Consider the following 26635-nt stretch of genomic DNA (forward strand, 5'->3'; position numbering starts at 1 on the left):
CTTCAGAGTATTATGGCAAAATGCTGATAGAATACTAGAAAATGAACACTCAGAATGAATACAGTATAATAGACTAGAACTGGAATTTAGATGAAACACAAAAGAAGTCCTTTATTTTAAAAAATAAAGAACTGAGGTTAAAATATATAAAATGAATGATCTGTCAAAGGCAGTACAGAAGAGAAGCACTAGATTTTCCATTTCATAAAAAAAGCGGAGGGTCGGAGGTCCACTTAGATATAAAATTTTCAATGTTCTTCCCACTACAAGGCTTCAATCCAGTTTTAAATTGGATGTAATGAATGTAAATAAAATTAGAGCTACGAATGCAAAGCAAATCAAGGGCACAACACTACAAAACATTTTTATTTTTTGAAACTAGCTGCCTTCCATTTCTAGAATATTACTTTGAATTTTGGATGCAGGAGCAAAGAATCAATATTTACATATATTTTAAAGAAAAGTATAATTATTACCAGAAGTACTTCTGTAGAAGGAAACTTAATGATGTGTAACACAAAATGCCTCAATAAAGAAATTCTATTGATACCAAATAAAATTTTTTTAAAAAAGCAAAATATAGCACTATTTTCTAAAAGCATTTGAGTTAGAAAACTTGTATAAATGAGGTATAATAATTTAGTATATTAATAACTAATAAAATTTTATACTAAAACATATTTAGACTAACTTCAACAAATTTATATATATATAACCCTTGCCTTGTTTCACCATGATTTTAGGTAAGTTTCACCAATGCCTTGTATATCCTATGTTATATTATCTGGATACAGTGAAATCTGTTTTCATGAATATTGATTAAGTATAAAAAAACTAATTATGTACTTAATTAGGCAAATTAATTTCCACAATTTAATGAATTGCTTTTACACGTAGTTCCTAATAAGTCTTCAGAAAGAGACCCTTCAGGACAAGAAAGAACCTAACTACCTTTAAACAAACTTATATTTTTGGATGCAATTTCTTGGGGATATTGTAAAAGTTTTGAGAATTTATCAAACCTCAAATGATAAATGTTAGAAGTTAACATGTCAAACAGAAGTTTGTGCATCTAATTTTAAGATAAATCCTTGGCATTGGAAATGAAGGCTTTTCTTTTTAAGATATCAGGGTAATTATCTATAGTATGAGATTGAAAACTAGTGTTCTTGGTATATATTTTAAGACAAATTTCTTTCCTAATAATTGTATGCTAGAGTGTTTGATGTTAAAATAGTTACCGGAAGAGCTCGCTCTTCCTATCTGCTCCCCTAGTCCACTTAATATTTAGTAGCATTTGTATTCAATAACAGATATTAAAAACAAACCCCAAAAACCCCCAAAATAAAAACTATGTGTGTGAAGTGAGAAAATTGTGATCTAAGTTAAAAAAAAAAAAAGGGGGTCAAAATTTAAAGCTACAAGTTGATCAGCGATGCCACCACAATAACAGTGGATAACAACCAGACATGTGAAGAAGGATCATTCAAGGCCAAGCTCCAAGGCCTAAGCAACTGCTTGTCACTTTTGTAAAAAGTACTGACTATAACTAAGAACTGCCTGGACATAAAATGTTTTCTTAATGCTACATACCATTTGGAAAGGACACAGCAGTTACTGCTTTCCACATGCAGTTTTTCATTTTGCAGCTAGGAACTCCAGAACCATATCTGATGCTCATTTACAGAAACTTATCTTCATCGTTAGCATATTTGCTTCCTAGTCTTGTCTTTATAGGTAATAAAGGGATAACTATATTTTTCAACTACTGTTGTGGTTTTGGCCTCAAAAAAAAAAAAAAAGTCTGACTATATAGGCATGCAACTCATGAAGTAAAATAGCAGAGTCAAAAGTAATTCTGAGGTTTAGTTATGTTTTTAAATTCTTTACTTCAAGGTTGAGAGAAATTCAGTAAATACAGACGCAGGTTTCTGATTTTTACTCTATTTTATGAAATGAGTAAGATAGACATACCTTATTAAGTTTTCCAAGTGCCGATATCAAATCTGCCCATTCACTGGAGTATTCAAAATTCTTTAGTGCTTTATCAATTGCAGCTACATAGTTTCTGTATTTGGAGTCACTCAATAACTCCAGCTCTTCTGTGTTCATCCTCCCACAGCGTCCCACTAGAGGCAAATTCCAAAGTCATGTAAAATCATCACCTACAAAAAAGTCTGCAGGAGGAACCAGTTACAAAGTAAAGTTATTAAAATGGGTTCAGAGTTAATGGCTAACTTTAAAATGTTTCTTGAGTTAGAAGTGATCAAAACTTCAGTCAGCTAGTATGCAGGTTCATGGAAGTATTCAAAGACAGCTTCAAAGATAACTATTCATGTGTTCCTTTCTAGGAACTGGAAAAATGGCTGTGAGGACTTAGGGATTTATAAAGGAGGAAATATTCCTGTACTTATTTCAATTTAGAAATAATGTTATTTCTTTGTCATATTTGCTGATATAACATTCTGATACACATACTCCTCTACTTTGTTTTGATCCTAAAATGCACTGACTGGTTATATTAGAAACATCAAGGACATTAAAACAATAACAACAACAACAATAGGAAAAAGAAAAAGAAATGAATGACTTGGAGATCATCTTATTTTACTAAGCGATAATGGGCATATAGTATGAAAGAACATAAGCTGTTTGGAATTAATAAAACTTTTAATAAAACTGATGAGTATATGTGGTAGTTTAAAATATGTCCACAAATTCTTTGATATTAATTTCAAAAAGCACTGCCTAATTCTCCAGCCCTGTGAGCTGGATTCTGGAACTCAATTCTAACGAAAATAGTAAGGCAGAAGTGACAATTTGTAATGGCCAAGACTAGGTCATAAAAGCACTTCAGCTTCCTCCTTGCTCTCTCTCTTAGATCAGTGGATCTGGGGAAAGCCAGCTGCCACATCACGAGGACATTTCAAGGAACCTTATGAAGAGGTTTCTGTGGTAAGGAACCGAGGCTTTCTGCCAACAGCCACGTGAGTGAGCCACCTTAGAAGCAGATCCTTCATCCCTAAGAAAGCCTTGATTTGACTGCAGTACCAACTGACATCTTGACTGATTTCATGAGAGATCCTGAGCCAGAACTACCTAAGTCTCTCAAATTCATGACCTAGAGAAATTTTCTTGTTTTAGGCCACTGAGCTGGGGGGTAATTTGTTACACAGCAATAGAATAGATAACTAATATGCAGTAGTAACAAGGATTTAACTGAGGCTCAACTTAAAAATCAACGTGGGGACTTCACTGGTGGCACAGTGGTTAAGAATCCGCCTGCCAATGCAGGAGACACAGGTTCGATCCCTGGTCTGGGAAGATCCCACATGCCACAGAGCAACAAAGCCCGTGTGCCACAACTACTGAGCCTGAGCTCTAGAGCCTGCAAGCCACAACCACTGAGCCCACGTGCCACAACTACTGAAGCCTGTGCACCTAGAGCCTGTATTCCACAACAAGAGAAGCCACCGCAATGAGAAGCCCGCGCAGCACAATGAAGAGTAGCCCCCATCGCCTCAACTAGAGAAAGCCCGTGTGCAGCAATGAAGACCCAATGTAGGCAAAAATAAATAAATAAATAAATAAAAAATTAATGTGGCCTCTCCACCTTTTTGGTGTCCTATCTGACTTTTAACTTTGCACCCTTCCCTAGAGCTGGGTTTGTGGATCTGCAGAAGGATCTAAGAACTAGCCAACACAATTAAATGAGGGTTAAAAGTCTTTCAACAAATGGCTTTGGGATAACTGGATATTCATATGTAGAAGAATGAAGTGGACTCCTTCCTCACACCTATACAAAAATCAACTCAAAATGAATCATAGATCTAAATGTAACAGCTAGAACTATAAAACTCTTAGAAGAAAATACAGGAATAAATCCTCAAGGCCTAGAGCTAGGTCTTCTTAGGATTTCTCAGAAATAACACTAAAAGCAGCATAAGCAATATAAACACAAGCAAGGAGAAAATAAACCGGACTTCATCAAAATTAAAAACCTTTCTCTGCTTCAAAAGATACCATCAACAAAGTGAAAAGACAACTGACAGAATGGAAGAAAATATATCTCCCATATTTCTGATAAGGGACTTGAACTAGATATATAAAGAACCCTTACAAGTCAATAATAAAAGGACAAATAACTTTGAAATGGGCAAAGAATATGAATAGATATTTCTCCAAAGAAGATACACAAATGTCCAAAAAGTACATGAAGTGATACTCAACATCATTAAGTATCAGGGAAATGCAAATCAGAACCACGAGATACTTCATACACACTAGGATGGCTATAATAAAAAAGACAATAATAAGTATTGGCAAAGATATGGAGAAACTGGAACACTTGTACACTGCTAGTGGGAATGTAAATTGGTGCAGCTGCTTTGGAAAACTGTCAGGCAGTTCTCAAAAGGTTAAACATAGAATTACCATACAACCCAGCAATTCTACTCCTGGGTATGGTACATATACTCAAGAGAAATGAAAACATGTCCACACAAAAACTTGTACACGAATGTTCAAAGAAGCATTATTCATAATGGCCAAGAAGGGGAAACAACTCAAATGTCTATCAACTGATGTGTGGATAAATAAAAAACAATGAAATATTGTTCAAGCATAAAAAGGAATGAAGTACTGTTACATACTATGACATGGATGAACCTTGAAAACATTCTGCTAAGTGAAAGAAACCATGTATTTTATAATTCCATTTATATAAAATGTCCAGAATAGACAAGTCTTTAGGGATGGAAAGTAATGAGCTTTTGGTTAGGGTGGAAAGGGGAGTGAATTGGGGGAGAAACAGAAAGCAACTCCTAATGAGAACAGGGTTTCTTTTAACAGGGTTTCTTTTGTCATTTGGGAAATGACAAAAATGTTAAAATTAATTATAAGACCCACACACCTACGGTCAATTAATCTTCAACAAAGGAGGCAAAAATACACAATGGTGAAAAAGTCTCTTCAGCAAGTGGTGCTGGGAAAGTTGGACAGCCGCATGTAAATCAATGAAGTTAGAACACACCCTCTCAACATACACAAAAATAAATTCAAAATGGCTTAAAGACTTAAACATAAGACATGACACCATAAAACTCCTAGAAGAGATCATAGGCAAAACATTCTCTGACATAAATTGGACCAATGTTTTCTTAGGTCAGTCTCCAAGGCAGTAGAAATAAAAACAAAAATAAACAAATAGGACCTAATTAAACTTACAAGCTTTTGCACAGCACAGAAAACCATAAAAAAACCCGAAAAGAATGGGAGAAAATATTTGCAAATGATGCGACTGACAGGGCTTAACTTCCAAAATATACAAACAGCTCATAGAACTCGACAACAAAAAAACAAACAACCCAATCAAAAAAATGGACAGAAGACCTAAATAGACATTTCTCCAAAGAAGGAATACAAATGGCCAATAGGCACATGAAAAGATGCTCAACATCACTAGTTATTAGAGAAATGTGTATCAAAATTACAGTGAGGTACCACCTCACACCGGTCAGAATGGCCATCATTAAAAACTCCACAAGTAACAAATGCTGAAGAGGATGTGGAGAAAAGGGAACTCCCCTTCACTGTTGGTAGGAATGTAAGTTGGTGCAGCCACAATGGAAAACAGTATGGAGGTTCCTCTGAAAACTAAAAACAGAATTACCATATGATCCAGCAATCACACTCTTGGGCATGTATCCAGACAAAACTCTAATCCAAAAAGTTCGTATGTTCATAGCAGCACTATTCACAATAGCCAAGACATGGAAACAACCTAAATGTCCATCGACAGGAGGAATGGATAAAGAAGATGTGGTGTGGTGGGAAGCCTCAGCGTCCCGCTCGTTTGGAGAGAGGTACCTCTCCTCTTCCCTCTCCCTCTCCTTAAGGAGTGGAGTCAACATATCAATGGAGCAAGTCACAGTCGTCGATGCCAGCTTCTTCTTGAAATCTTCCCAGAATGGAATCCTGACAATGATACAGGACACACAATGGGTGATCCATTCATGTTGCAGCAATCTACAAACCCAGCACCAGGAATTCTGGGACCTCCGCCTCCCTCATTTCATCTTGGGGGACCAGCAGTTGGACCAAGAGGAAATCTGGGTGCTGGAAATGGAAACCTGCAAGGACCAAGACACATGCAAAAGGGCAGAGTGGAAACTAGCCGAGTTGTTCACATCATGGATTTCCAGCGAGGGAAAAACTTGAGATATCAACTATTACAGCTGGTGGAACCATTTGGAGTTATTTCAAATCATCTGATTCTAAATAAAATTAATGAGGCATTTATTGAAATGGCAACCACAGAAGATGCTCAGGCTGCAGTGGATTATTATACAACCACCAGCATTAGTATTTGGCAAGCCAGGGAGAGCTCATTTATCCCAGAAGTATAAAAGAATAAAGAAACCTGAAGGGAAGCCAGACCAGAAGTTTGATCAAAAACAAGAGCTTGGACGTGTGATACATCTCAGCAATTTACCTCATTCTGGCTATTCTGACAGTGCTGTCCTCAAGCTTGCTGAGCCTTATGGGAAAATTAAGAATTATATACTGATGAGGATGAAAAGTCAGGCCTTTATTGAGATGGAGACCAGAGAAGATGCAATGGCAATGGTTGACCACTGTTTGAAAAAGGCCCTTTGGTTTCAAGGGAGATGTGTAAAAGTTGACCTGTCTGAAAAATACAAAAAATTGGTACTCAGGATTCCCAACAGAGGCATTGACTTACTGAAAAAAGATAAGTCCCGGAAAAGATCTTACTCTCCAGATGGCAAAGAATCTCCAAGTGATAAGAAATCCAAAACTGATGGTTCCCAAAAGACTGAAAGTACAACCGAAGGTAAAGAACAAGAAGAGAAATCAGGAGAAGATGGTGAAAAAGATACAAAGGATGACCAGGCAGAACAAGAACCTAACATGCTTCTTGAACCTGAAGATGAGCTACTTGTAGATGAAGAAGCAGCAGCAGCAGCACTGCCAGAAAGTGGCAGTTCAGTGGGAGATGAGACAGATCTTGCTAATTTAGGGGATGTGGCATCTGATGGGAAAAAGGAACCTTCAGACAAAATTGTGAAAAAAGATGCAAATGCGAGTGCTTCAGCAACTGCGAAGAAAAAGCTTAAAAAGCGTCGTTTCCCAGGGAGTATGGAAGGTTTTGTCACTCTAGATGAGGTTGGTGATGAGGAAGATTCGGAGCTTCAGAAACTTCGTAAATCGGGCATGGCATTTAAATCTGGTGACAAAAATGATGATGGTCTGGTTGAAATTAAGGTGGACAAGATCGAGGAACTTGACCAAGAAAATGAAGCAGCGTTGGAAAATGGAATTAAAAATGAGGAAAATACAGAACCAGGTGCTGAATCTGCTGAGAATGCTTTTGATCCCAACAAAGATACGTGAAAACGCAGGTGGCCAAAGTGATGGAAACAAGGAGGACTATACAATCCCAGATGAGTACAGAACTGGACCATATCAGCCCAATGTTCCTGTTGGTATAGACTATGTGATACCTAGAACAGGGTTTTACTGTAAGCTGTGTTCACTCTTTTACACAAATGAAGACGTTGCAAAGAATACTCATTGCAGCAGCCTTCCTCATTATCAGAAATTAAAGAAATTTCTGAATAAATTGGCAGAAGAACGCAGGCAGAAGAAGGAAGCTTAAGATGTGCAAGAAGCTTAATGATTTCAAAGAAAATAATGGTTCTTTGTTTTTAAATGTTAACCTTTTTTAAATACAATACAGATAGAAAAAAAAAAAAAAGATGTGGTATATATACAATGGAATTCTACTCAGCCATAAAAAAGAACAAAATAATGCCATTTGCAGCAACATGGATGCAACTAGAGATTATCACACTAAGTGAAGTCAGAAAGAGAAAGACAAATACCATATAATATCACTTATATGTGGAATCTAAAAGATGACACAAATGAACCTATCTATGAAACAGAAACAGACTCACAGACATAGAGAACAGACTTGTGGTTGCCAAGGGGGAGGGGATTGGGGGAGAGTTGGAGTGGGAGGCTGGGGTTAGCAGATGTAAGCTGTTGTATATGGAATGGACAAACAACAAGGTCCTACTGTACAGCACAGAGAACCATATTCAGCAGCCTATGATAAACCATAATGGAAAAGAATATAAATAAAGAATGTATACATAGGTATAACTGAATCACTTTGCTGTACAGAAGAAATTAACACAACATTGTAAATCAACTATACTTCAATAAAAAAATTGTTTATAAGGATGGTTACACAGCTCTGTGAATGTACTGAAAACCACTAAATTATACTTTAAATAGGTGACTTGTATAGTATGTGAATTATATCTCAATAAAGGTATAGAGCTATATATATGTGTATATATGTAAGATATATATCTATATATGTAAAATATACACACATATATAGATATATGTATACATATAAAAATGGGCTTTAGGGATTTGTGCATTACCTCAAATTACATGCAAAATTTACATCTTACATTTTACTGGGGAATAGCCTACTTTTATAATATTCTCAAAAATAGTTTTTAAAGTAATCCTCAAAAAGGCTAAGAATCACTACCCTAGAGAATGTACTCTATATTAATAAAAACCTGTTTGCCTGAAAAAAGCTAAAAATCTCTTAATTTATTAAATCAAAATTTCCCTGGTTAAGGTTATGCCAAAAAGAAGCAATACGCACTTCCCAAATCTCTATCTCAACTCTTTAATCCATAAAAACAAAACCAGACAAATCCTAAATCCCATCTTTGGAGAGAATATCACCTTAAATATAGAGTCACTTGACATATGAAATTATTCACTTCACTGCACCATGTGCCAAGCAGTATGTTTGGATGCTGACTAGAGAGAATATACCTGATTTATTGATGCTTTTCCCATTGGGAGTGGTGGGAGTGGAGAATAATGTAAAGTAAATCCTTTAAGACAGTTAATCTGCTTTTCTCTTTAAAACTGTGATATTTGACCCTAGGGGCTTAATACAAAGTTTATGAGGGAAAAAACCCACTTTATAGTTATATCTTCATGGTCTGGACTCTCAAAGCAGCAAACCAAACATAAAGCAGTATTCTGAAGTACTACTCTGCGAAATCCAAGATGACTGTGAAATTTAAATAAGTGAATCAAAAATTATCTCAACTACCTTCCATTTCAAAATTGATTTTGTTTTATAGAAGAGCTGGATATGTAATTCTTCTACTAGGGTAGACGTCTTTGAGAGCAGGAACTACGTTTTATATATATTCGTATGCTGCACAGCACATAACTTACAATAGTGAAGCTCAAGCTGGATTCATACAAAGTGGTTTAAGTGTAATGGTTAAGACTGGGAATAAATTAAAAATTCTGCAAGCTGTTTTATCATTAATCTATGGTTTCTAAAAATTTTTTAAACTAGATTTAACCACAACTATAAACAAAGACACTGCAATATGTGCTTCAGATACAAAAGATTGACATACGAAAACATTTAAAGCTATAAAATTTGATAACTAATAAATACTAATACATAGTGAAATATGGAAGAAAGGTTAGAATGAACACAAACTAAAACATTTATAATTTTTCTTCTGAAAGAGAAGAAAGAACTGCAAAACCAATTAAACTTGGGGGAAAAAAATCAACTTGATTGGATTTTCTGAAGGTGTATAAAAACAGTATAAAATAACTATAAATTCTAATTGATAAACCTAAGAATGTACTAGTGGTAGACAAAGTAAAGCACATGTATAAATTTTACTGACAGGTACATTTTTTTCCTTAGCAGTATTTCCAGTATAAGAGATAACACATCTGTTTTGAAGATATACAATATTTGTGCATAGGGAAGATTAATCTGAAAATCAATTTACTAGTAATTTCTAACAATGAAAATATGAGTTATCTGTAATTGGGGTATTAATATAATTGTGAAACTAAGTTACCTCAGTTGACATATTTTCAGACATACTTTTTTTATTTGGTATATATATATTTAAAAAAAAAACCCAACCAATAATGACCAGCTAAGTTTCTGGGGTTTATAACTCTTGTACATGTTTACAGCTAAAAAAGTTGAGTCAGGTAAGAAATTTGGATTTTCTTATTTATTTAGCTAAAAAAATTCTAAATTCTTAAATATGATTAAAAAGAGTACATACAGCATGGGACACATATAATACTAGGTAGAACATCAAAAGCAAAATCTTATGAAAACAGTTGAAAACTAAGAAAGGACATTCTATAGAAGTTTCATCAGCAGTGAGCTGTAGTATTTTCTTTCGTGTGAAAAGATGGTCAGATTTCGTTATACTTCCTCAGTGATTTTAATGTAAATAAAATTACTTATTATATATCAGAAGAGAAGTCTAGGGATGATGCACCACTTTTGAATTTTCCATCCAATATATAATAAATGAAAATTCCAGTTCTCAGGGTTTTTCCTCCCATATTTTATTTTAAAGAAGCTTAGATCAGTTATTCTCTATCTATGTAAAGAACCAGTTTTCTCCACAACCCATTGCTGACTGATGCTTTTCTAAAATATAAAATCATGTATTTAATTGTTGCAGTGGCATCAAATTTCTATAAATGTTTCTAAATGATTACTTTCTTCTCTGCGCTTGTCTCATGTTTCCTTAACAAAGAATTTACAAATGGTCCACAAATCACACTTCGAACATCACTGGCTTAGATCATAATGCAAATGTAACATATTCTCCTATTGCATCGAGGAAACTTTATATGCTGCAATTTGTCCAAAAGGGTGGTGGCACATGGCAAAAAATACTCATATTCAATAACAAAACAGTATTTTGTGGAAAACCCAGCCCGTGGAAAGATAGGCAATAGAAGGCAGGGCCTCCAAGCACAGGGGTTTTAAAGTCAATATAGCTGGGAATCCAGATCCTAGTTCTTACACTTTCTTCGCTGTATGAATTTGGGCAAGATGCCCCAAGCTTCCATTTCCTCATCTGTAAAAGGAGATAATATCAACCTCAGTGGTTGTCAAAATTAAAAAAAAAGAACCTATTAAAGTTATCAGAGTGCCCGGCATAGAAAATGCTCTAAAAACAAAATTATTACCAATAAAAACAAAACATAGTACTAGGAAGCAATTATGCTAATTATAAGGGTTAATAAATTATAATTAAGCATCAGCTATGGCTCTGAACTTATTGGCAGCCAAATGGGAAACTGACTTATCTCCCATTGTCTCATGAATGCAAATTAAAATGTACCATTGCCAAATGTGCTTTGGTTTTTTCTTTTTTTTTTTACTATTTTATTAAACTACACATATTTAATGCACCTGTTAGATGAGGTTTGACTAATGCATACACCCATAAAACCATCATGACACTGAAGATTCCTCACCATAGTTAACATACAGAACATTTCTATCACTCTAAACAAGAAACCAAGAATATCCATCACCTCCATCAAATGAGTTTTTGGTCTGAAATTAAAAAAACCAATCTATTGTACCCCAATAGATACAATAACTAATATAACTAGTAAATGTGAAAATATAAAAATAAATACAAATAAAAATTCTAACTTGTTTTTTCTTAAAGTGATACAGAAAAGTCAAAATAGCATTTATAATCTTTCAGGAGCTGTTAATAAGTAGCTTTTCTGACTTGATCTACAGTCCACTTGACAATTTAGTTGCAGTTCTTTCAAACTGTTAACTCAGATAAATTGAACCCAACTTGTCATGAAACATGTTTAGTATAGTGTTTTGTCATTCAAATATAAAAATGAAACAAAATAGCTGTTTAAATAAAGTCATATATTTCTCTAGGCAAATTATGCCCTGTGAAAATGATCAGGTAGTACAGGTTTATTTTTTCACACTTTACAGTGTAAAAAGGTAAAATTTAAGTAAGAAATAAAACATTCCAACAGAGCATCTGAATTTTTAAGAAGTTTTGTTTAAATGGTTATAAAAAACGAGCAGACTTAATTTCAGAACAACTACACAACGATGCTTTGGCTGGTTTGCTTATCACTGAGCTCTCCACGTCCCTCCCTCCTTTGCCATGAAAGGTAAGAGGAGGGCTGAAGACAGCAGGAACTACTCAGTATTAACCAATTCTAAAGATATACCTGGGGACTGTCCAAGTGTTCTACCACATCCCAAGAATGTATATGAATAAATTATTTAAAGCATCATGCAATGCAGGGGAAAAACCCTACTTGTTGATTATGAAAGAAAAAGCACCTAAAAAATGCTATAAAAATGCTTTTTCCAAAATTTTTTGACGAAACGAAAAATTATCAACCAGTAATTGTTACCATCTAACAAAGGAATGTGGCAATTATTGACAAATCTATTTCATTTTGATCAAAAGTTCTGAATTTCAATGTTGACACTTTCACTAAATAATCTTTAGCAGATCATTTATTTAACCAATTTATGAAGCTAGTTACTCCAGAAAATTAGTAACTTCCCTGGAGGACTAACAATACAGATAGAAGAACACACCTACCAGGTATTTCACAAATAGGTTAAGATCACCCACTAGAACCCTGACGCTCTGTACTTCCACCAATCTGACCCAATCTCTAACCTTCAAATGGTATATATGCTAGGAAACTCCAAACACAGGATCAACAGATCTTCAGCTTTTCTCTGCAGGTCCTGCCACCTGCTGGTCTTAAGTATATTCTAAGGATAAGACCTTCAAAGTAGCAGAGGTAGCAGCATCTTAGCTAACCTTATATTGTGCTTAACTAAATGCCAGGCACTGTTCAAATGCTTTGCATATTTAAATTCATTTAATCCTATTCGATCTTTTGAGGTATAGGTACTTACCATTATTACTGTCAACATTAACAGATAAAGAAACTGAGGCATAGAAATATACGTGACACAGTTAAATGGCAGAGCCAGGGATTTACACTTACGCAATCTGGCTTTAGAGTTCTAACTGAACCACTGCTCTTAACTCTCATGGAGACTTTTTTCCTTCTTATACCCAATCCTACCTCAGGGCCAGGGAGTGAAGTGTCTTTCTTACTCCCTCTATAACACTTACCTGGAAATTCCAATTCTGGTTGAGCTGAGTTATGCCTAAATCCAAGCACCTGAACATCGCTAGAGAAAAATCATACAACCAGGCTGACCAACTGCCCTTTAAATTGAGAAACATAAACCTCAAACACTCAACACTGTTCTAATCCACCACGTTTCCTTTATAACCTTACCTGCCTGACACAACTATTTCATACTTTCTCTTCTCAAAGCTCTAATACCACCTTTTCTCCATCACTGCTAAAGACCAAGCTTCAAATTATGTAAGAAAACAGAAGAAAAAGGAACACTCTTACATTCCCTCCAACAAATCTACAAACCTATCTCCACCTATACCCATATTCTCCACTTTCCCTCCTGCTCTGAGGAACAAAGGACCCTCCTCCTTTTGCTGCGTTCTGGATTCCATCTCCTCCTGCCTTCTCAAGACTTTTCCCCAAGTGCTTTACTGGCTTTCTCTCCTCTCTCAGCACCAGTTTCCCCTTCTCTACAGGATCACACTACATATAAGCCCTGGAATCTCTCACGGTGAAAAACTAAAATTAACAGTCTCCCCTTCACCCCCATAGGCTCGCTGGCTACCAACCCATTTCTCTGTTCTCTATTATTACAAAACTTTTTGAAAGATTTCTCTATACTCACTACTGCACTCCCTTATCTCCTATTCACTCTTCAGCCCACTCAAAAATGCCTCACGTGGGCTTCCCTGGTGGCGCAGTGGTTAGGAATCTGCCTGCTAATGCAGGGGACAGGGGTTCGGGCCCTGGTCCGGGAGGATCCCACATGCCGCGGAGCAGCTGGGCCCGTGTGCCACAGCTGCTGAGCCTGCACTCTGGAGCCCGTGAGCCACAACTGCTGAGCCCACGTGCCACAACTGCTGAGGCCCGCGTGCCTAGAGCCCGTGCTCCGCAACGAGAGGCCACCTCAATGAGAAGCCCGCGCACCGCCATGAAGAGTGGCCCCTGCTCGCCGCAACTAGAGAGAGCCCGAGCGCAGCAACGAAGACCCAACGTAGCCAAAAATAAATAAATAAAATAAAAAAATAAATAAATAAATAAAAATGCTTCATGATGCTGTCCCTCCAAGAAAACCACCCATGTAAAGGTCACCAGGAAAGTGACCAAAGGTCACTTCTCTAGCCCATCATCTTAATCAACTTCTCAGCAGCATTCAGTACTTTGTTCTTGGCTCTCAAGGTATGTTCTGACTTCTCTAACCAGTCTTTTTCAGTCTATGTTGGCTTCTTTTCTCTATTCGAATTTTATTTTATTTTATTATTTTTTAAATGCTGAAGTACTTCAAGGCTCAATCAGGAGCTCTCCTCTCTTCTCTCCCTTAAGTTATCTCCTCTAGTTCTACAGTTTCAAATAGCATTTAACTGATATAGCCTAAATATATTACCACCTCTTCTATTATTTCCTCTTCTGTTCTTCTAACTGGTTGGTGTCAACTCTAGCACGCCACTGAATCCTGCTTCTATTCTTTTTTTTTTTTTTCCTGCTTCTATTCTTGAGCGCTATCATCCACAGAGAAGCCAGAGATCTTTTAAAATCACATTATATCATTTTAAGAACATCCAAACTCAAATACAGCAACATGTTTTGCATTGCAGGGCATCTTGCATTTGCTATTTTCCACACGCGGAAATTCTTAGGTCAACTCTTTGTGAGGCAAATTCCTTCCCATCTCCAAGTAACATCAAACCCTCAGAGAAGCCTTTCTCAAGTAGCCCACGCTCGGCCCACAAGCTTAACATCTACTCTAGAATAGCACACAATTACCCTCCTAGCACTTATTACAGTCTGAAATTATCCTATTTATTTGCTTGTTTCCTATCTACCCTCCCTCACTAGAATGCAAATGTCACGAGATCAGGAGCCCTACTGGACTTGTTCATTCCTGTATCAGCAGTCCCATAAAAGTGACTAACACATAGTAGGCCCTCAAATGCTTTGAATAAATGAATTAGTCAATGTGAAACAGTTCACAAACCATTTTTCTTTGTTTCTCTGAGAAAAGCTTTGTAGAAAACAGTAGAATTAGCTGTTTTTCTAACCAGCGTAGCCAACATGCACTCCCTTCAAACAGACTATATTCATAATTGCTATTAAGTGCTTTAAAAAATTAAAAGATTCTCCTAAGAACACCTATAAAAATTGTGCTGTATCCAATTATATTTTAAATTTATATTTATAATTTACCAAATTATAAATTAGTTCAGTTTAAGCATCAGTATTAGGCATAACTTCTTAATGTGGAAGATGTCATTCTAGCCCTTGTGAAAGGAAATCTGTTAAGTATGATACTCCCAGAGGTCTAATCTTTTAAAATTAATTAGGTGACACTCTCATGTTGAAGAAAATTCTGACAAAGAGTTTTACTATATTTAGCTATATTTTCACTTTTGCTTTCAGTAAAAACTATAAAAATTAAAACCTAAGATATGAAAAATCAAGAATCCCAGCATTCCATCAGAGTGAAAAACAGCAAACTTGATTTAATTTTGCTTTTTCTTTCAATAGACATATACAAAATTATACATCTGTTAAAAATAGTCTTTGAAAAAAAAAAAAAAAAAAAAAAAAAAAAATAGTCTTTGAACTCTATAAATGTGGTAACTTAAGGTTCCTTGTAGCTTTAAATTCTGTGATTTTTGTGACACATAAGCAATATGAAGAAAAGTAATTTAGAAAATAGAAAAGCGTGGGCACATATTACAACTTAAAATGATCCATTAATGGGTAGCTGGGATTCTACGGTAAGCATCAAGTAGTAAATAGCTATAATAGTGAACGCTAAACATATGCCCTTGAGTTAAAGATAACCATCCTGCCCCCAAAGCACACCAGGCAAATAAACATTGCCCATACATTATTCAAGATGATGATAATTACAGCAACTGACATAGGAATTAATTACTCCGTGGCAGGCACTACGCTAAGCTCTTGTACACGAATTATCTCATGTAATCTTCACAACAAATCCATGAGGCAGGTATGCTCATGGGTCCACGTACATATGAATGCTTTAGTGTTTGAGGTTCCACAGAGAGTAAAGGGAGGAACCTGGCAGAACTCTGGCAGGCTGACCCCTGCATCTGGTCCTTAATCACTATCTTTCTGAACTACTTTTAAATCACAGCTCTTAATTCTTCTGCCTGGCATATCCTACCTCTCCTCTCTTTTTCATTTTTCAAAAACCTGTTCAGGGCTTCCCTGGTGGCGCAGTGGTTGAGAATCCACCTGACAATGCAGGGGACACGGGTTCGAGCCCTGGTCCGGGAAGATCCCACATGCCGCGGAGCAACTGGACCCGTGAGCCACAATTACTGAGCCTGCGCGTCTGGAGCCTGTGCTCCGCAACAAGAGAGGCCACAACAGTGAGAGGCCCGCGCACCGCGATGAAGAGTGGCCCCCGCTTGCCGCAGCTGGACAAAGCCCTCGCACAGAAACGAAAACCCAACACAGCCAAAAATAAATAAATAAATAAATAATAATTAAAAAACAAACAAACAAACAAAAACCTGTTCAGGCTATCTAGCCTTTCTTGACTCTTTACCTCCCCAGTTTTTAGACATTGTATTTTCTTTTCCTGTTGCACTTATTTCTTAAAAAAAACAAAACAAAACAAAAAACTGTAATAATGTAAGTACATAATATATCTCTGTTGTTTCTTCCAGACCTTGAGTTAAGCACAGGGACAAAAGCTCAACTCTGAATACCCTTACCTAGCTCATTGCTTGATATTGCAAGTGTTCAGGTTAAAGTGTAAGGCTAAATGACTATAAATTCTGATGTAAAAGGGTTTTGTTTTGGTTGTTACATGTAAAACAGTGATTCTAATTCAATAAATGACTAGAGTGGAAGAGGAACTATATATAGTATTGCTATATATAATATATATAGTATGTACAAGAACTATATATAGTATGTACAATCTACATGCCCGAGAAAACAATTCTAAACAAGTAAAAATATGCTTTCAAGTGGGATTAAATCCTAGAGAGGTGCTACAGGTTTGGGTTGTGTGTCCAAAAACAATACAGGTGTGGCTTCCCCAAATTAATGATGCCCAGGGCTGATGAATCCTGTTGGATCTAGTTTATAAATTCTATTATTAAGCACCCAAGGGATGCTTTACAAGACCCAGTAAAGACAGGTTTTATTTTATTTCTCTTTTGGGAAAGGGATATATAACTCATGAGGGCTGTTAAGTAGGAGGGGACAAAATAATAGTTCAGAAAATAAGTGTTTCAAAGAAGTTTCCCACATTTTCATGAAACCTATGGGCATCACTGATAATTCAATTATATATTCTAGTTTAGTCATATTTGTATTAAACATACCTATAGAAAGAAATGGTTGTGTTCATAATTTAAAACTGAGAATCTAAAACAACTAAATTTTGCCTTTGGGACTTATCATATGCCTTTTTAAAACATACCTTTTTAAAGTTTAGCATTTGCTAATATTAAAATCTGCTTGATTTCCCTATCGATGGGGATGGGAGGGGGGATGAAACAGAAATGTTTTAGGTGGCAAGGGTAAGTCAGCCTGAGAGTAAATATCAGAATAATACACTTAAAGAAAATCTAAATGATCCAGATTGACCATGTTCTGGTTTGTTTTCAATTAGGAAGAAGCAAGAAAACAGTGCTTGTTTTTTTATACATAAGAACAATAATGATAAAACTGAGTAGCTAGTCAGAGTGATTAAAAAGAAAGATGTGAAACAAGATAAAGGACAAATCTAACTTTTAGCTATCCTATCAAGTACTTTTCCAAGTTTATTTTAAAAATCACTTTTCAGAAAGTATCTTTCTCAGAATAAATATGTTCATTTGTAGCTATTTTCTTCATTTAACAATGAAGAATAATGATTTTGCTTAAACTTTGAAAGAAATATTTTCTTAACTAAAATAAACTACTAGAAATAAAGTAAAAGAAGCAAAAATAATCTTTACAGTACAATTAAACCCACCATATTAAGTTAATCAATTGTTTCAAATAAAATTTCATTTTTTTTAAATTAGTACTTTAACAATAATGGTCTCAGCATTAAAAAATTAATGAACAATATACTATTAATTTTACTATTCAACTTTAAAATAGACTGGTTGCTATACAAATTACCATAAAAATACTATACTGTATATACTAAATAAATTTTTCTGTAATGTATTTAAGTTTGAGCATCTGTAAACAAATTTTATTACCTGTGAAAAAAGATATAATTTTTTTCCCAGCTGAAAAAAATCCTACACAGTAAGGTTTATTTTCCTTTGTGAATTTTATTGAAACTGCTCAAAAGTATAATCATGAGGAGTAAAACATACACACATACATGCTCATTAAGATGCAGATTCGATCAATGCCTATGCATATAAAGGATAGGATCAAAATACTACGCAAGCAGGGAGGCATCAACATTCTAGCTGAGTAATTTTACATACAGGGATTTACAAAAAAGCATTCACACTGTACACAAACCATGCCTGTGTTTGTGCACATTGGTTTGCTCAAAACTATGAAACAATGGTGCTACATAGTAAGTAGCCTTGTAAGTGTTAAAACCCTTGCTGGGTAAAGGAAAGAGACTAGAATTAATCTGAAGGACATCAGGAAACTTCACAGAGAAAAATGAGGTGCTACCTACAGCGGACCTGCCTTGCTTCTTCTACATCTCTTCCAATGTTCATTCCCTCTCACGTTTTATGGTTAAGGTAAAAATAGAACAAAAGTATTAATAACACACATATGAAAGAACAAAACCTTGCTGAGGTATTATTACTCTGCAAGAGAATTAACTCTAGATACTTTGGTAAATTCTGAAGCACCTAATAGAATCAGAACCAAAATAAGGTATTGCTTGATCTTTATTCAGAGGCCCTTTACGAAAACTAGGTACCCTCCAAAGCACTGATAAAATCATCAACTGTTATCATTACTATTAGACTCTCCTTACTTTCTGTTTCACAGTCACTCTACTCTGTTAAATTTCTTTAGGATATCACTCCAATACAAGAAACCTGTCAGGCACTGCTATTATTATTCTCTGAACGTCGTCATCTTTTTTTTTTTTTTTTTACTTCACTACTGAAGTAAAACAGCACCATCATCTTCCCAATCACACAATCACACAAGCATGAGCTTTGGCTTCGTTCCCTATTCTCATATTCAAATCTATCAACAAATTCAGCTTTTTTTTTTTATTTCCTTCAGCTGAAGTTGACTGTGGTAGACAGTATATTTCAGAATGGCCTTTTAACCATGGCTCCTGAATAGTTTCCACCTGGACTATTACAATAGCCATCTATCTTTCACTACCTTCAGCTTTCTAAGAGCCAATTAATTTTACACAGCAAAAAAGAGTTTGAGCATATAACTCCCTGCTGGAAGCTCAGAAAAATAAGCTCATACACCATGAAAAGCACTTCAGCCCAGTGCTTACTTAGCAGGTAGGAAGTACTCTCATCACTGCTACAGCTGTGACATTCAATCACTTAGAAAGTATATACATGCAAGCTTTTAATCATATGATTAAAGTCTTTTCATAAACTAGACCCATTCTTTCAATCTTACAATGCATATTTCTGTTCTAGCTAAGCAAAACCTAGTGACAAAGATTCTTTGCTTGACCAAACTTTGGCCAGGGTTCTGAACCTTCTCCTAGGCCCGTCTGTGCACTTTCTTATAAAATGTAGCTTTTTCAAGAACACTGCTATGTCAGTTTAACCAGAATCCTCCACCCTCAATATTTGATTTCCCTCAATATCTGATCAGGGTCCTCACCCTCCAACTACTGATCATCCTCGTCTGTCTGCAGCAAGAATCCTGTTAGGTTGGTTTTAACCAGAATCCCCTCTTACTCCTGATATTTCCTCTTAAGAGTAGTTTTCCATCCACTGACCCTCAACTACTCCTTGGCTATAAAGTCCCACATGCCCACGCTGAGAGTTGAGGCCAATCTCTCTCTTCCACTGTAAAATCCCACTGCAGTGGTCCCTACACCTATGATGATGATACTGAATAAGGCTGGCCTTACCATCTTAAGAAGTGTCACTGAATATTTTTTCTTTAACACTAGTCAACTGTTCAAAGGCTTGCTCCCTTCCACCTCAGTGCTTTTACATATGCTATTTCTTCTCTAGATAGGCCCCATACTCCTTTTCATCACCTAAAATTTTTCTATCAAACTATATTTGAAATGCTATGTCTCTGCACAATACCTTCTGATTCAACTCCTCTGACTTGGCTCATTCTTTAAACAGTACCATTTGTCAATATTTGGAAACATGGCTTACATTACAGGATAGTATTTAAAAATGCATATATGCCACATTTTGAAAAGTTTAATGTCAATTTTTCAATTGTGGTAAAAACGCATAAAATTTACCACATTGACAAGTGTTAAGTGTACAGTTCAGTGTTATCAAGTATATTCAAATTGTGCAATTAATCTCCAGAACTTTTTCATCTTGCAAAACTGAAACTCTATACCAACTAAACAACAACTCCTTTTCTCTCAAAGATCATATATACACCACGGTTTATTTCAGAGCTTTCTATTCTATTCTGTCTTTATGCCAGTACCACACTGTTTTGATTACTACAGCTTTGTAATATGTTATAAAGTCTTTTTAAAAAACTCCTTCTGCCTGAAACACTGAATCACAACTTAACCTGGCTAGTACCTATTCATCCTTCAGGCCTCAGATTTTACCCTCTTTGGGAAGTCTTCCCTGACCATTACATCTCCCCAACATTCACATACATACATCTTTCCTGTGGACTCCAACTATACACTGTACATCCCCTATCATAGAACTTACTTTGCTTCACTGTAATCGAACTGTGACTCCCAGGGGTGTTAATCCCTGTGACACATTTTAGCTTTCACATCCCCAGCTCCTAGCAGTGCTTGACCTACAGTAAAAAGCCAATAAATATTAAAAACTGAATGACAATAGAATATACTCCAGTGGTAAAAAAAATAAAGTCTAATTGATTTAGAAAATGTTCCTAAGACATATGAAGTAAAAAATCAAGGTGCAGAATAGTGTTTACAGAATGCTACCATTAATATAAAAAGGGGGGAATATATATTCATATAATCTGCATACATATGATATAGCTCTGAAAGAACACACAAGACAATAGTAAAGCTGATTACTTCCTGGAGGCCAGGTGGGAACTTGGGTGGATGGGGGCCAGGGAGATGGAGCCTTTTCACTGCATACTTTTTTAATACTTTTAAAATCACATGATTTATTCCCTCTTTATGGTATTAAATAAGTTTAATTTTTTAAAGGTATATGAATGAATAGTAACCTTAAAGAAAATCAAATAGCAGCTGTGTAGTATGTGGCATTTTTTTCCCCCTCCCTCGTCTCATAAGAAGTAAGAAAATCAAAAGGAATAAAACCTGTATCTTCAGTGTTATATCTGAACCCAGTCATCTCATCATTCCCAAAGAACCACGGAGACTAAGAATTTTGTTGATAAAGTACTTGCTTTGTTTAGTAATCTTCAAGTGGCATGGTAAGTTAATCTTTGAATATCCTTTCTAAAAGCATGAGCTGTATATAAACTGCATTTTGAGTAAATATGTACTGCTTATTACTTAATGACATGTTCACATACTAGCTTTACAAGATGTGGTAGCTAGCTTCCAAGATGGCCCCCGATGATCCTCAAGCTCTTGTGTAGTCTCCTCCCGAAATTACTGCTGGCCTATCTGAACAATAAATAGAATACTGCAGAAGTGAAAACCAGGCCATAAAAGACATTGTGGTTTCCACCCTGATGTCTCTTGGATCTCTTATTCTGGGGCAAGCTAGCCTTTAGGCCAAAAGGACATTCAAGCAGCCCTGTGGGGAGGCCCCTGTGGGGAGGCCCCTGTGGGAGGAACTGAGGCCTCCCTTCAACAAGCAGAAAGAACTTCCCAATAGGTGAGTGAGCCACTTTGGAAGGGGGTTCTCCAATCCCAATTAAACCTTTAGATGACTGCAACCTCACAAAACCTCAAGCCAGAACCTCAGAGACAAGCAGCTCCCCAATCCCTCCTGAGATTTATATTGTTGTTTCAAGTCACTACATTTTGAGATAATGTTACGTAGCAAAAGAAAACTAAAAAGTTTATTCTCAAATAATATATTCCTTTTTAAACCACACCTCTATTATAACTTAAAAGCCATAACTTAAAAAGTAGTTAACAGATCACATAAAATTGGCAGCTTCAAATTATAGAATCAGGTAGGCTTGGAGCAAAGAGTTTTGAAGACAGCCTTCCAATAAAATGCCAGTTGCCATTAAAAAAAAGATAAGTAATTCTGCTGGAACCCCACATTCAGGCTCAAGGGTGAAATCCTGATTAACTGGTGTAACACCTATGAAACTGGTGGTATACAGTATGGAAGTCATTTAAATATTTATTCTTCTTCCAAAATGACAGACATTAACTTCAAAGCAAGTACCATATTTTCTTTTTTTTTCTCAGGAGAAAAACCTCTGTCAAGGAAACTTTAAAATTGTTTAACATCAACATTGTTAATGTTGTTAAATTGATCATACTACCCAAGGCAGTGCACAGATTCAATGCAATCCCTATCAAAATACCAATGGCATTTTTTTACAGAACTAGGACAATTTTAAAATTTTTATGGAAACACAAAAGACCCCAAATAGCCAAAACAACTTGAGAAAGAAAAACGGTGCTGGAGGAATCAGACTCCCTGACTTCAGACTATACTACAAAGCTACAGTCATCAAAACAGTATGTTATGGTAGAAAAACAGACAAATAGATCAATGGAACAGAATAGAGAACCCAGAAATAAACCCACGCACCTATGGTCAGTTAACTGATGACAAAGGAGGCAAGAATGTACAATGGAGAAAAGATGGTCTCTTCAATAAGTGGTGCTGGGAAAACTGGACCGCTACATGTAAAAGAATGAAATTAGAACATTCTCTAACACCATATACAAAATAAACTCAAAGTGGATTAAAGACCTAAATGTAAGGCCAGACACTATAAAACTCCTAGAGGAAAACATAGGCAGAACACTCTTCGACAGAAATCATACCAATATTTTTTTTGGATCTGTCTCTAAAGCAAAGGAAATAAAAGCAAAAATAAACAAATGGGACCTAATCAAACTTAAAAGCTTTTGCACAGCAAAGGAAACCATCCACAAAACAAAAAGACAATCTACTGAATGGGAGAAAATATTTGCTAATAATATGACTGATAAGAGGTTAATATCCAACGTATATAAACAGCTCATACAACTCAACATCAAAAAAAACAACAACCTGATTTAAAAATGGGCAGAAGAACTAAATACACATTTTCCCAAAGAGGAAATGTAGATGGCCAACAGGAACATGAAAAGATGCTCACCACTGCTAATCATCAGGGAAATGCAAATCAAAACCACAACGAGATATCACCTCACACCTGTCAGAACGGCTATCATCAAAAAGAACACAAATAGGGGCTTCCCTGGTGGCGCAGTGGTTGAGAATCTGCCTGCCAATGCAGGGGACACGGGTTCGAGCCCTGGTCCGGGAAGATCCCACGTGCCGCGGAGCAACTAAGCCCATGCGCCACAACTACTGAGCCTGCACTCTAGAGCCCACGAGCCACAGCTACTGAAGCCCACGTGCCTAGAGCCCGTGCTCCGCAACAAGAGAAGCTACTGCAGTGAGAAGCCCGCGTACCGCAACGAAGAGTAGCCCACACTCGCCGAAAACAGAGAAAGCCCACATGCAGCAACGAAGACCCAACGCAGTCAAAAAAAAAAAAAAAAAGAACACAAATAACAAATATTGGTGAGGATGTGGAGAAAAGAGAACCCTTTTACACTGTTGGTGGGAGCGTAAATCGGTGCAGCCACTATGGAAAACAGTATGGAGATTTCTCAAAAAACTAAAAACAGAACTACCATATGATCCAGCAATTCCACTCCTGGGTATATATCTGAGGAAAAACCCCACTAACTGGAAAAGATACATGTACCCCAATGTTCAGAACAGCATTATTTACAATTGCCAAGATATGAAAGCAACCTAAGTGTTCATCAACAGATGAATGGTTAAAGAAGATGTGGTACATGTATGGAACACAATGGAATACTACTCAGCCATAAAAAGAGAATGAAATTTTGCAATTTGCAGCAACATCGATGGACTTGGAGGGCATTATGCTAAGTGAAATAAGTCAGAGAAAGACAAATACTGTATGATATCACTTATATGTGGAATCTAAAAAGTACAACAAACTAGTGAATATGACAAAAAAGAAGCAGACTCACAGATATAGAGAACAAACTAGAGGTTACCAGTGGGGACAGGGAAGGGGGAGGGACAACAGGGGTAGGGGATTAAGAGGTACAAACTATTATGTATGGAATAATATACAAGGATATATTGTACAACACGGGGACTACAGCCAATATTTTATAATGACTATAAATGGAGTATAACTTAAAACTGTGAATCACTATATTGTACACCTGTAACTTATATAATATTGTACATCAATATTCAATAAAAACATAATTAGAAATGCAAAAAAAAATTGAGAAACACTGTAAGACATGTATGTGTGTATGAGAAGCCACTGTGCCAAGTGATGACTCTTCATCATGTTGAAGATAAGCAAAAAGTATAACTACAGAATGGGATGGCATTTGTGGTATATAATATAAAAAATTCCAGCTATCTGGAAAATTTGATTGATCACAATAACGCATATACTAAGGGCTTCGGGTGGCTGATACTTTACTGTATTTTTTCATAAAATAACAGCACAAGCAAAAGCAACTGGAAATGTAGGGCTATTTATATGTATAATGCAAAGGACTAAGCCTGCTATGCTTTTATAGTTTTTCGGATTCCAGTCTGCTGTCACTTTTAAATGATAAGAGTTTATTTGCACTGCTTCTGTAATGCTGCTTTATTTTACAGTACAGACACAGGAAAGAAACTACTTGCTTGGGTGAAGGTTTTTTTATGAAATAAAAACTATTCATCCAAAGGGCTCTTGTCTTATTTCCAAATTGAGGTTGCATTCCAGAACTTTAGATTACCTAGTATTACCACTCAGGTAAAGTAGTTTTTGGAAAACAGTAGCACCAAACTAAATGGTCTATTTACGTAAACTCTTTGTTCATAAACACGAAACAATGGCAATTTAAAAATTAAGTGCATAATATAGATATACACCGGTAAATAACGTCAGCAAGTTGAGATACAAAGTATATTTTATAGAACAAGAGTAGGGAATTTATTTTCTTTCCTGTTCATATAAAACTCCATTAAGAGAGGAGAATTTTTCATTACCTCAGAAGAAAAAAGGCTGGAAATGTCTTCTGCAAGATGGAAATAAAAATATACAGCTCAAACTTGAGAATTGATGAGAGGAAGAAGTAGAGGAGATTATCAGACTCTTTTATAATGACTATAGGAGCTTTGCCATCTACTCTTATAGGAGCTTTGCCAGATAAACATATTATTAACATTTCATCACTCCTGAATCAACAGTCATCACTTTGTCATATAAAAGCCTTTAACTGGTTTTAAATTTAGATTTATTTCTCTACAGTCAAAGGTTTATCTTAAAGCTAATGTACTATAATAACAAAAAGGTGTTTTATTGGTAAAAGTAACATTACTATTATTAAAAACATTTCTGAAGAAAACAGACATTTACCGATTCAATAATGATCCTATTTAACTTCAAAAATGCAATACAAAGATGAAACTCAGTACACCTTTTAATTTGCAATTGAGGCTTTATTTCCCAGTTCTTTCACAGATAAAATTCTAAGGAATTCTCAGGCCCTGATTAAGCCAGTATCTCCCAAATTTTGACCACCAATCAGATGGGAGAAGATTTTATGCGGCCCAAGGACAGGGCTAAGTGACACTGAATCAAGCAAGGAAGTTCTTCTCCCTTCATTCTCTTTCAATTCCTCTGACTACATCAGGAAATCTCAGATACCTGCTTTTTATTTATGGTGGTTACTTCAAGTTTCCTTTAAAATTATGTTAATAATTATACTGATAAATATGAAGAAAGTAAGTATACAGGAAGTATGCAGATATGGCCAAAATTCTGAAGATGATATAAGAATGACTTATCAAGTTTGAGAAATACTATACTTTCCATTTGGTCAACAAATATAACTGCCTACTATGAGCATGCCGTTGGTTTTGCCATCATGAAGGACAGAAAAAATGTTCAAAGAAATGTAAACAGGAAAGTCAGAAAAGAAGGTAATTACTTCAAAATGAGGTAATTAAAGGATACACAGACAAGGTGGCATTCAAGCTAGAACTTAACAGGTATGATTTAGACATGCAGAGACAGGGAGAACATTCAAAGAGAACAAAAGCATAACAATACAGGCCTGAGTGGTGTATGACATGTGCTAAATCTTGATTGTGGTGGTGGTTACATGGGTGTGTATATAATGTACACACAAAACGAGTGCACATTATTACATGTAAATTTTTCCTTGATAAGGGTGATACCATATCTTTGACCTATGCAAAGAAAATCATTGAGGTTTCAGGCTTGG

The 26635-nt window shown here is 35.9% G+C and overlaps 2 protein-coding genes across 5 annotated transcripts in view; one reads left to right on the top strand and one right to left on the bottom strand.

The window, feature by feature from the left end:
• Positions 1 to 26635, bottom strand: part of DOP1A (DOP1 leucine zipper like protein A) — a 114027-nt gene that overhangs the window by 84725 nt on the left and 2667 nt on the right. For all 4 annotated transcript variants that reach the window (XR_009506226.1, XR_009506225.1, XR_009506227.1 and 1 more), the window contains exon 2: positions 1975 to 2177. Coding sequence is in view for 1 of the 4 variants with exons in the window: in XM_059941727.1 (XP_059797710.1) it covers positions 1975 to 2112 (138 nt within the window). In the remaining 3 variants the exon portion in view is untranslated. The remainder of the gene's footprint in view (positions 1 to 1974; positions 2178 to 26635) is intronic.
• Positions 5909 to 7757, top strand: LOC132376412 (matrin-3-like). Its single transcript, XM_059942080.1, is given in 4 exon segments — positions 5909 to 6352; positions 6354 to 7185; positions 7285 to 7409; positions 7411 to 7757. Coding segments are annotated over 4 exon segments (1578 nt in total). The 5' UTR covers positions 5909 to 5999; the 3' UTR covers positions 7679 to 7757.

Source organism: Balaenoptera ricei, chromosome 12, assembly GCF_028023285.1.
Source record: "Balaenoptera ricei isolate mBalRic1 chromosome 12, mBalRic1.hap2, whole genome shotgun sequence".
In the NCBI taxonomy this organism is placed as follows: Eukaryota; Metazoa; Chordata; class Mammalia; order Artiodactyla; family Balaenopteridae; genus Balaenoptera; species Balaenoptera ricei.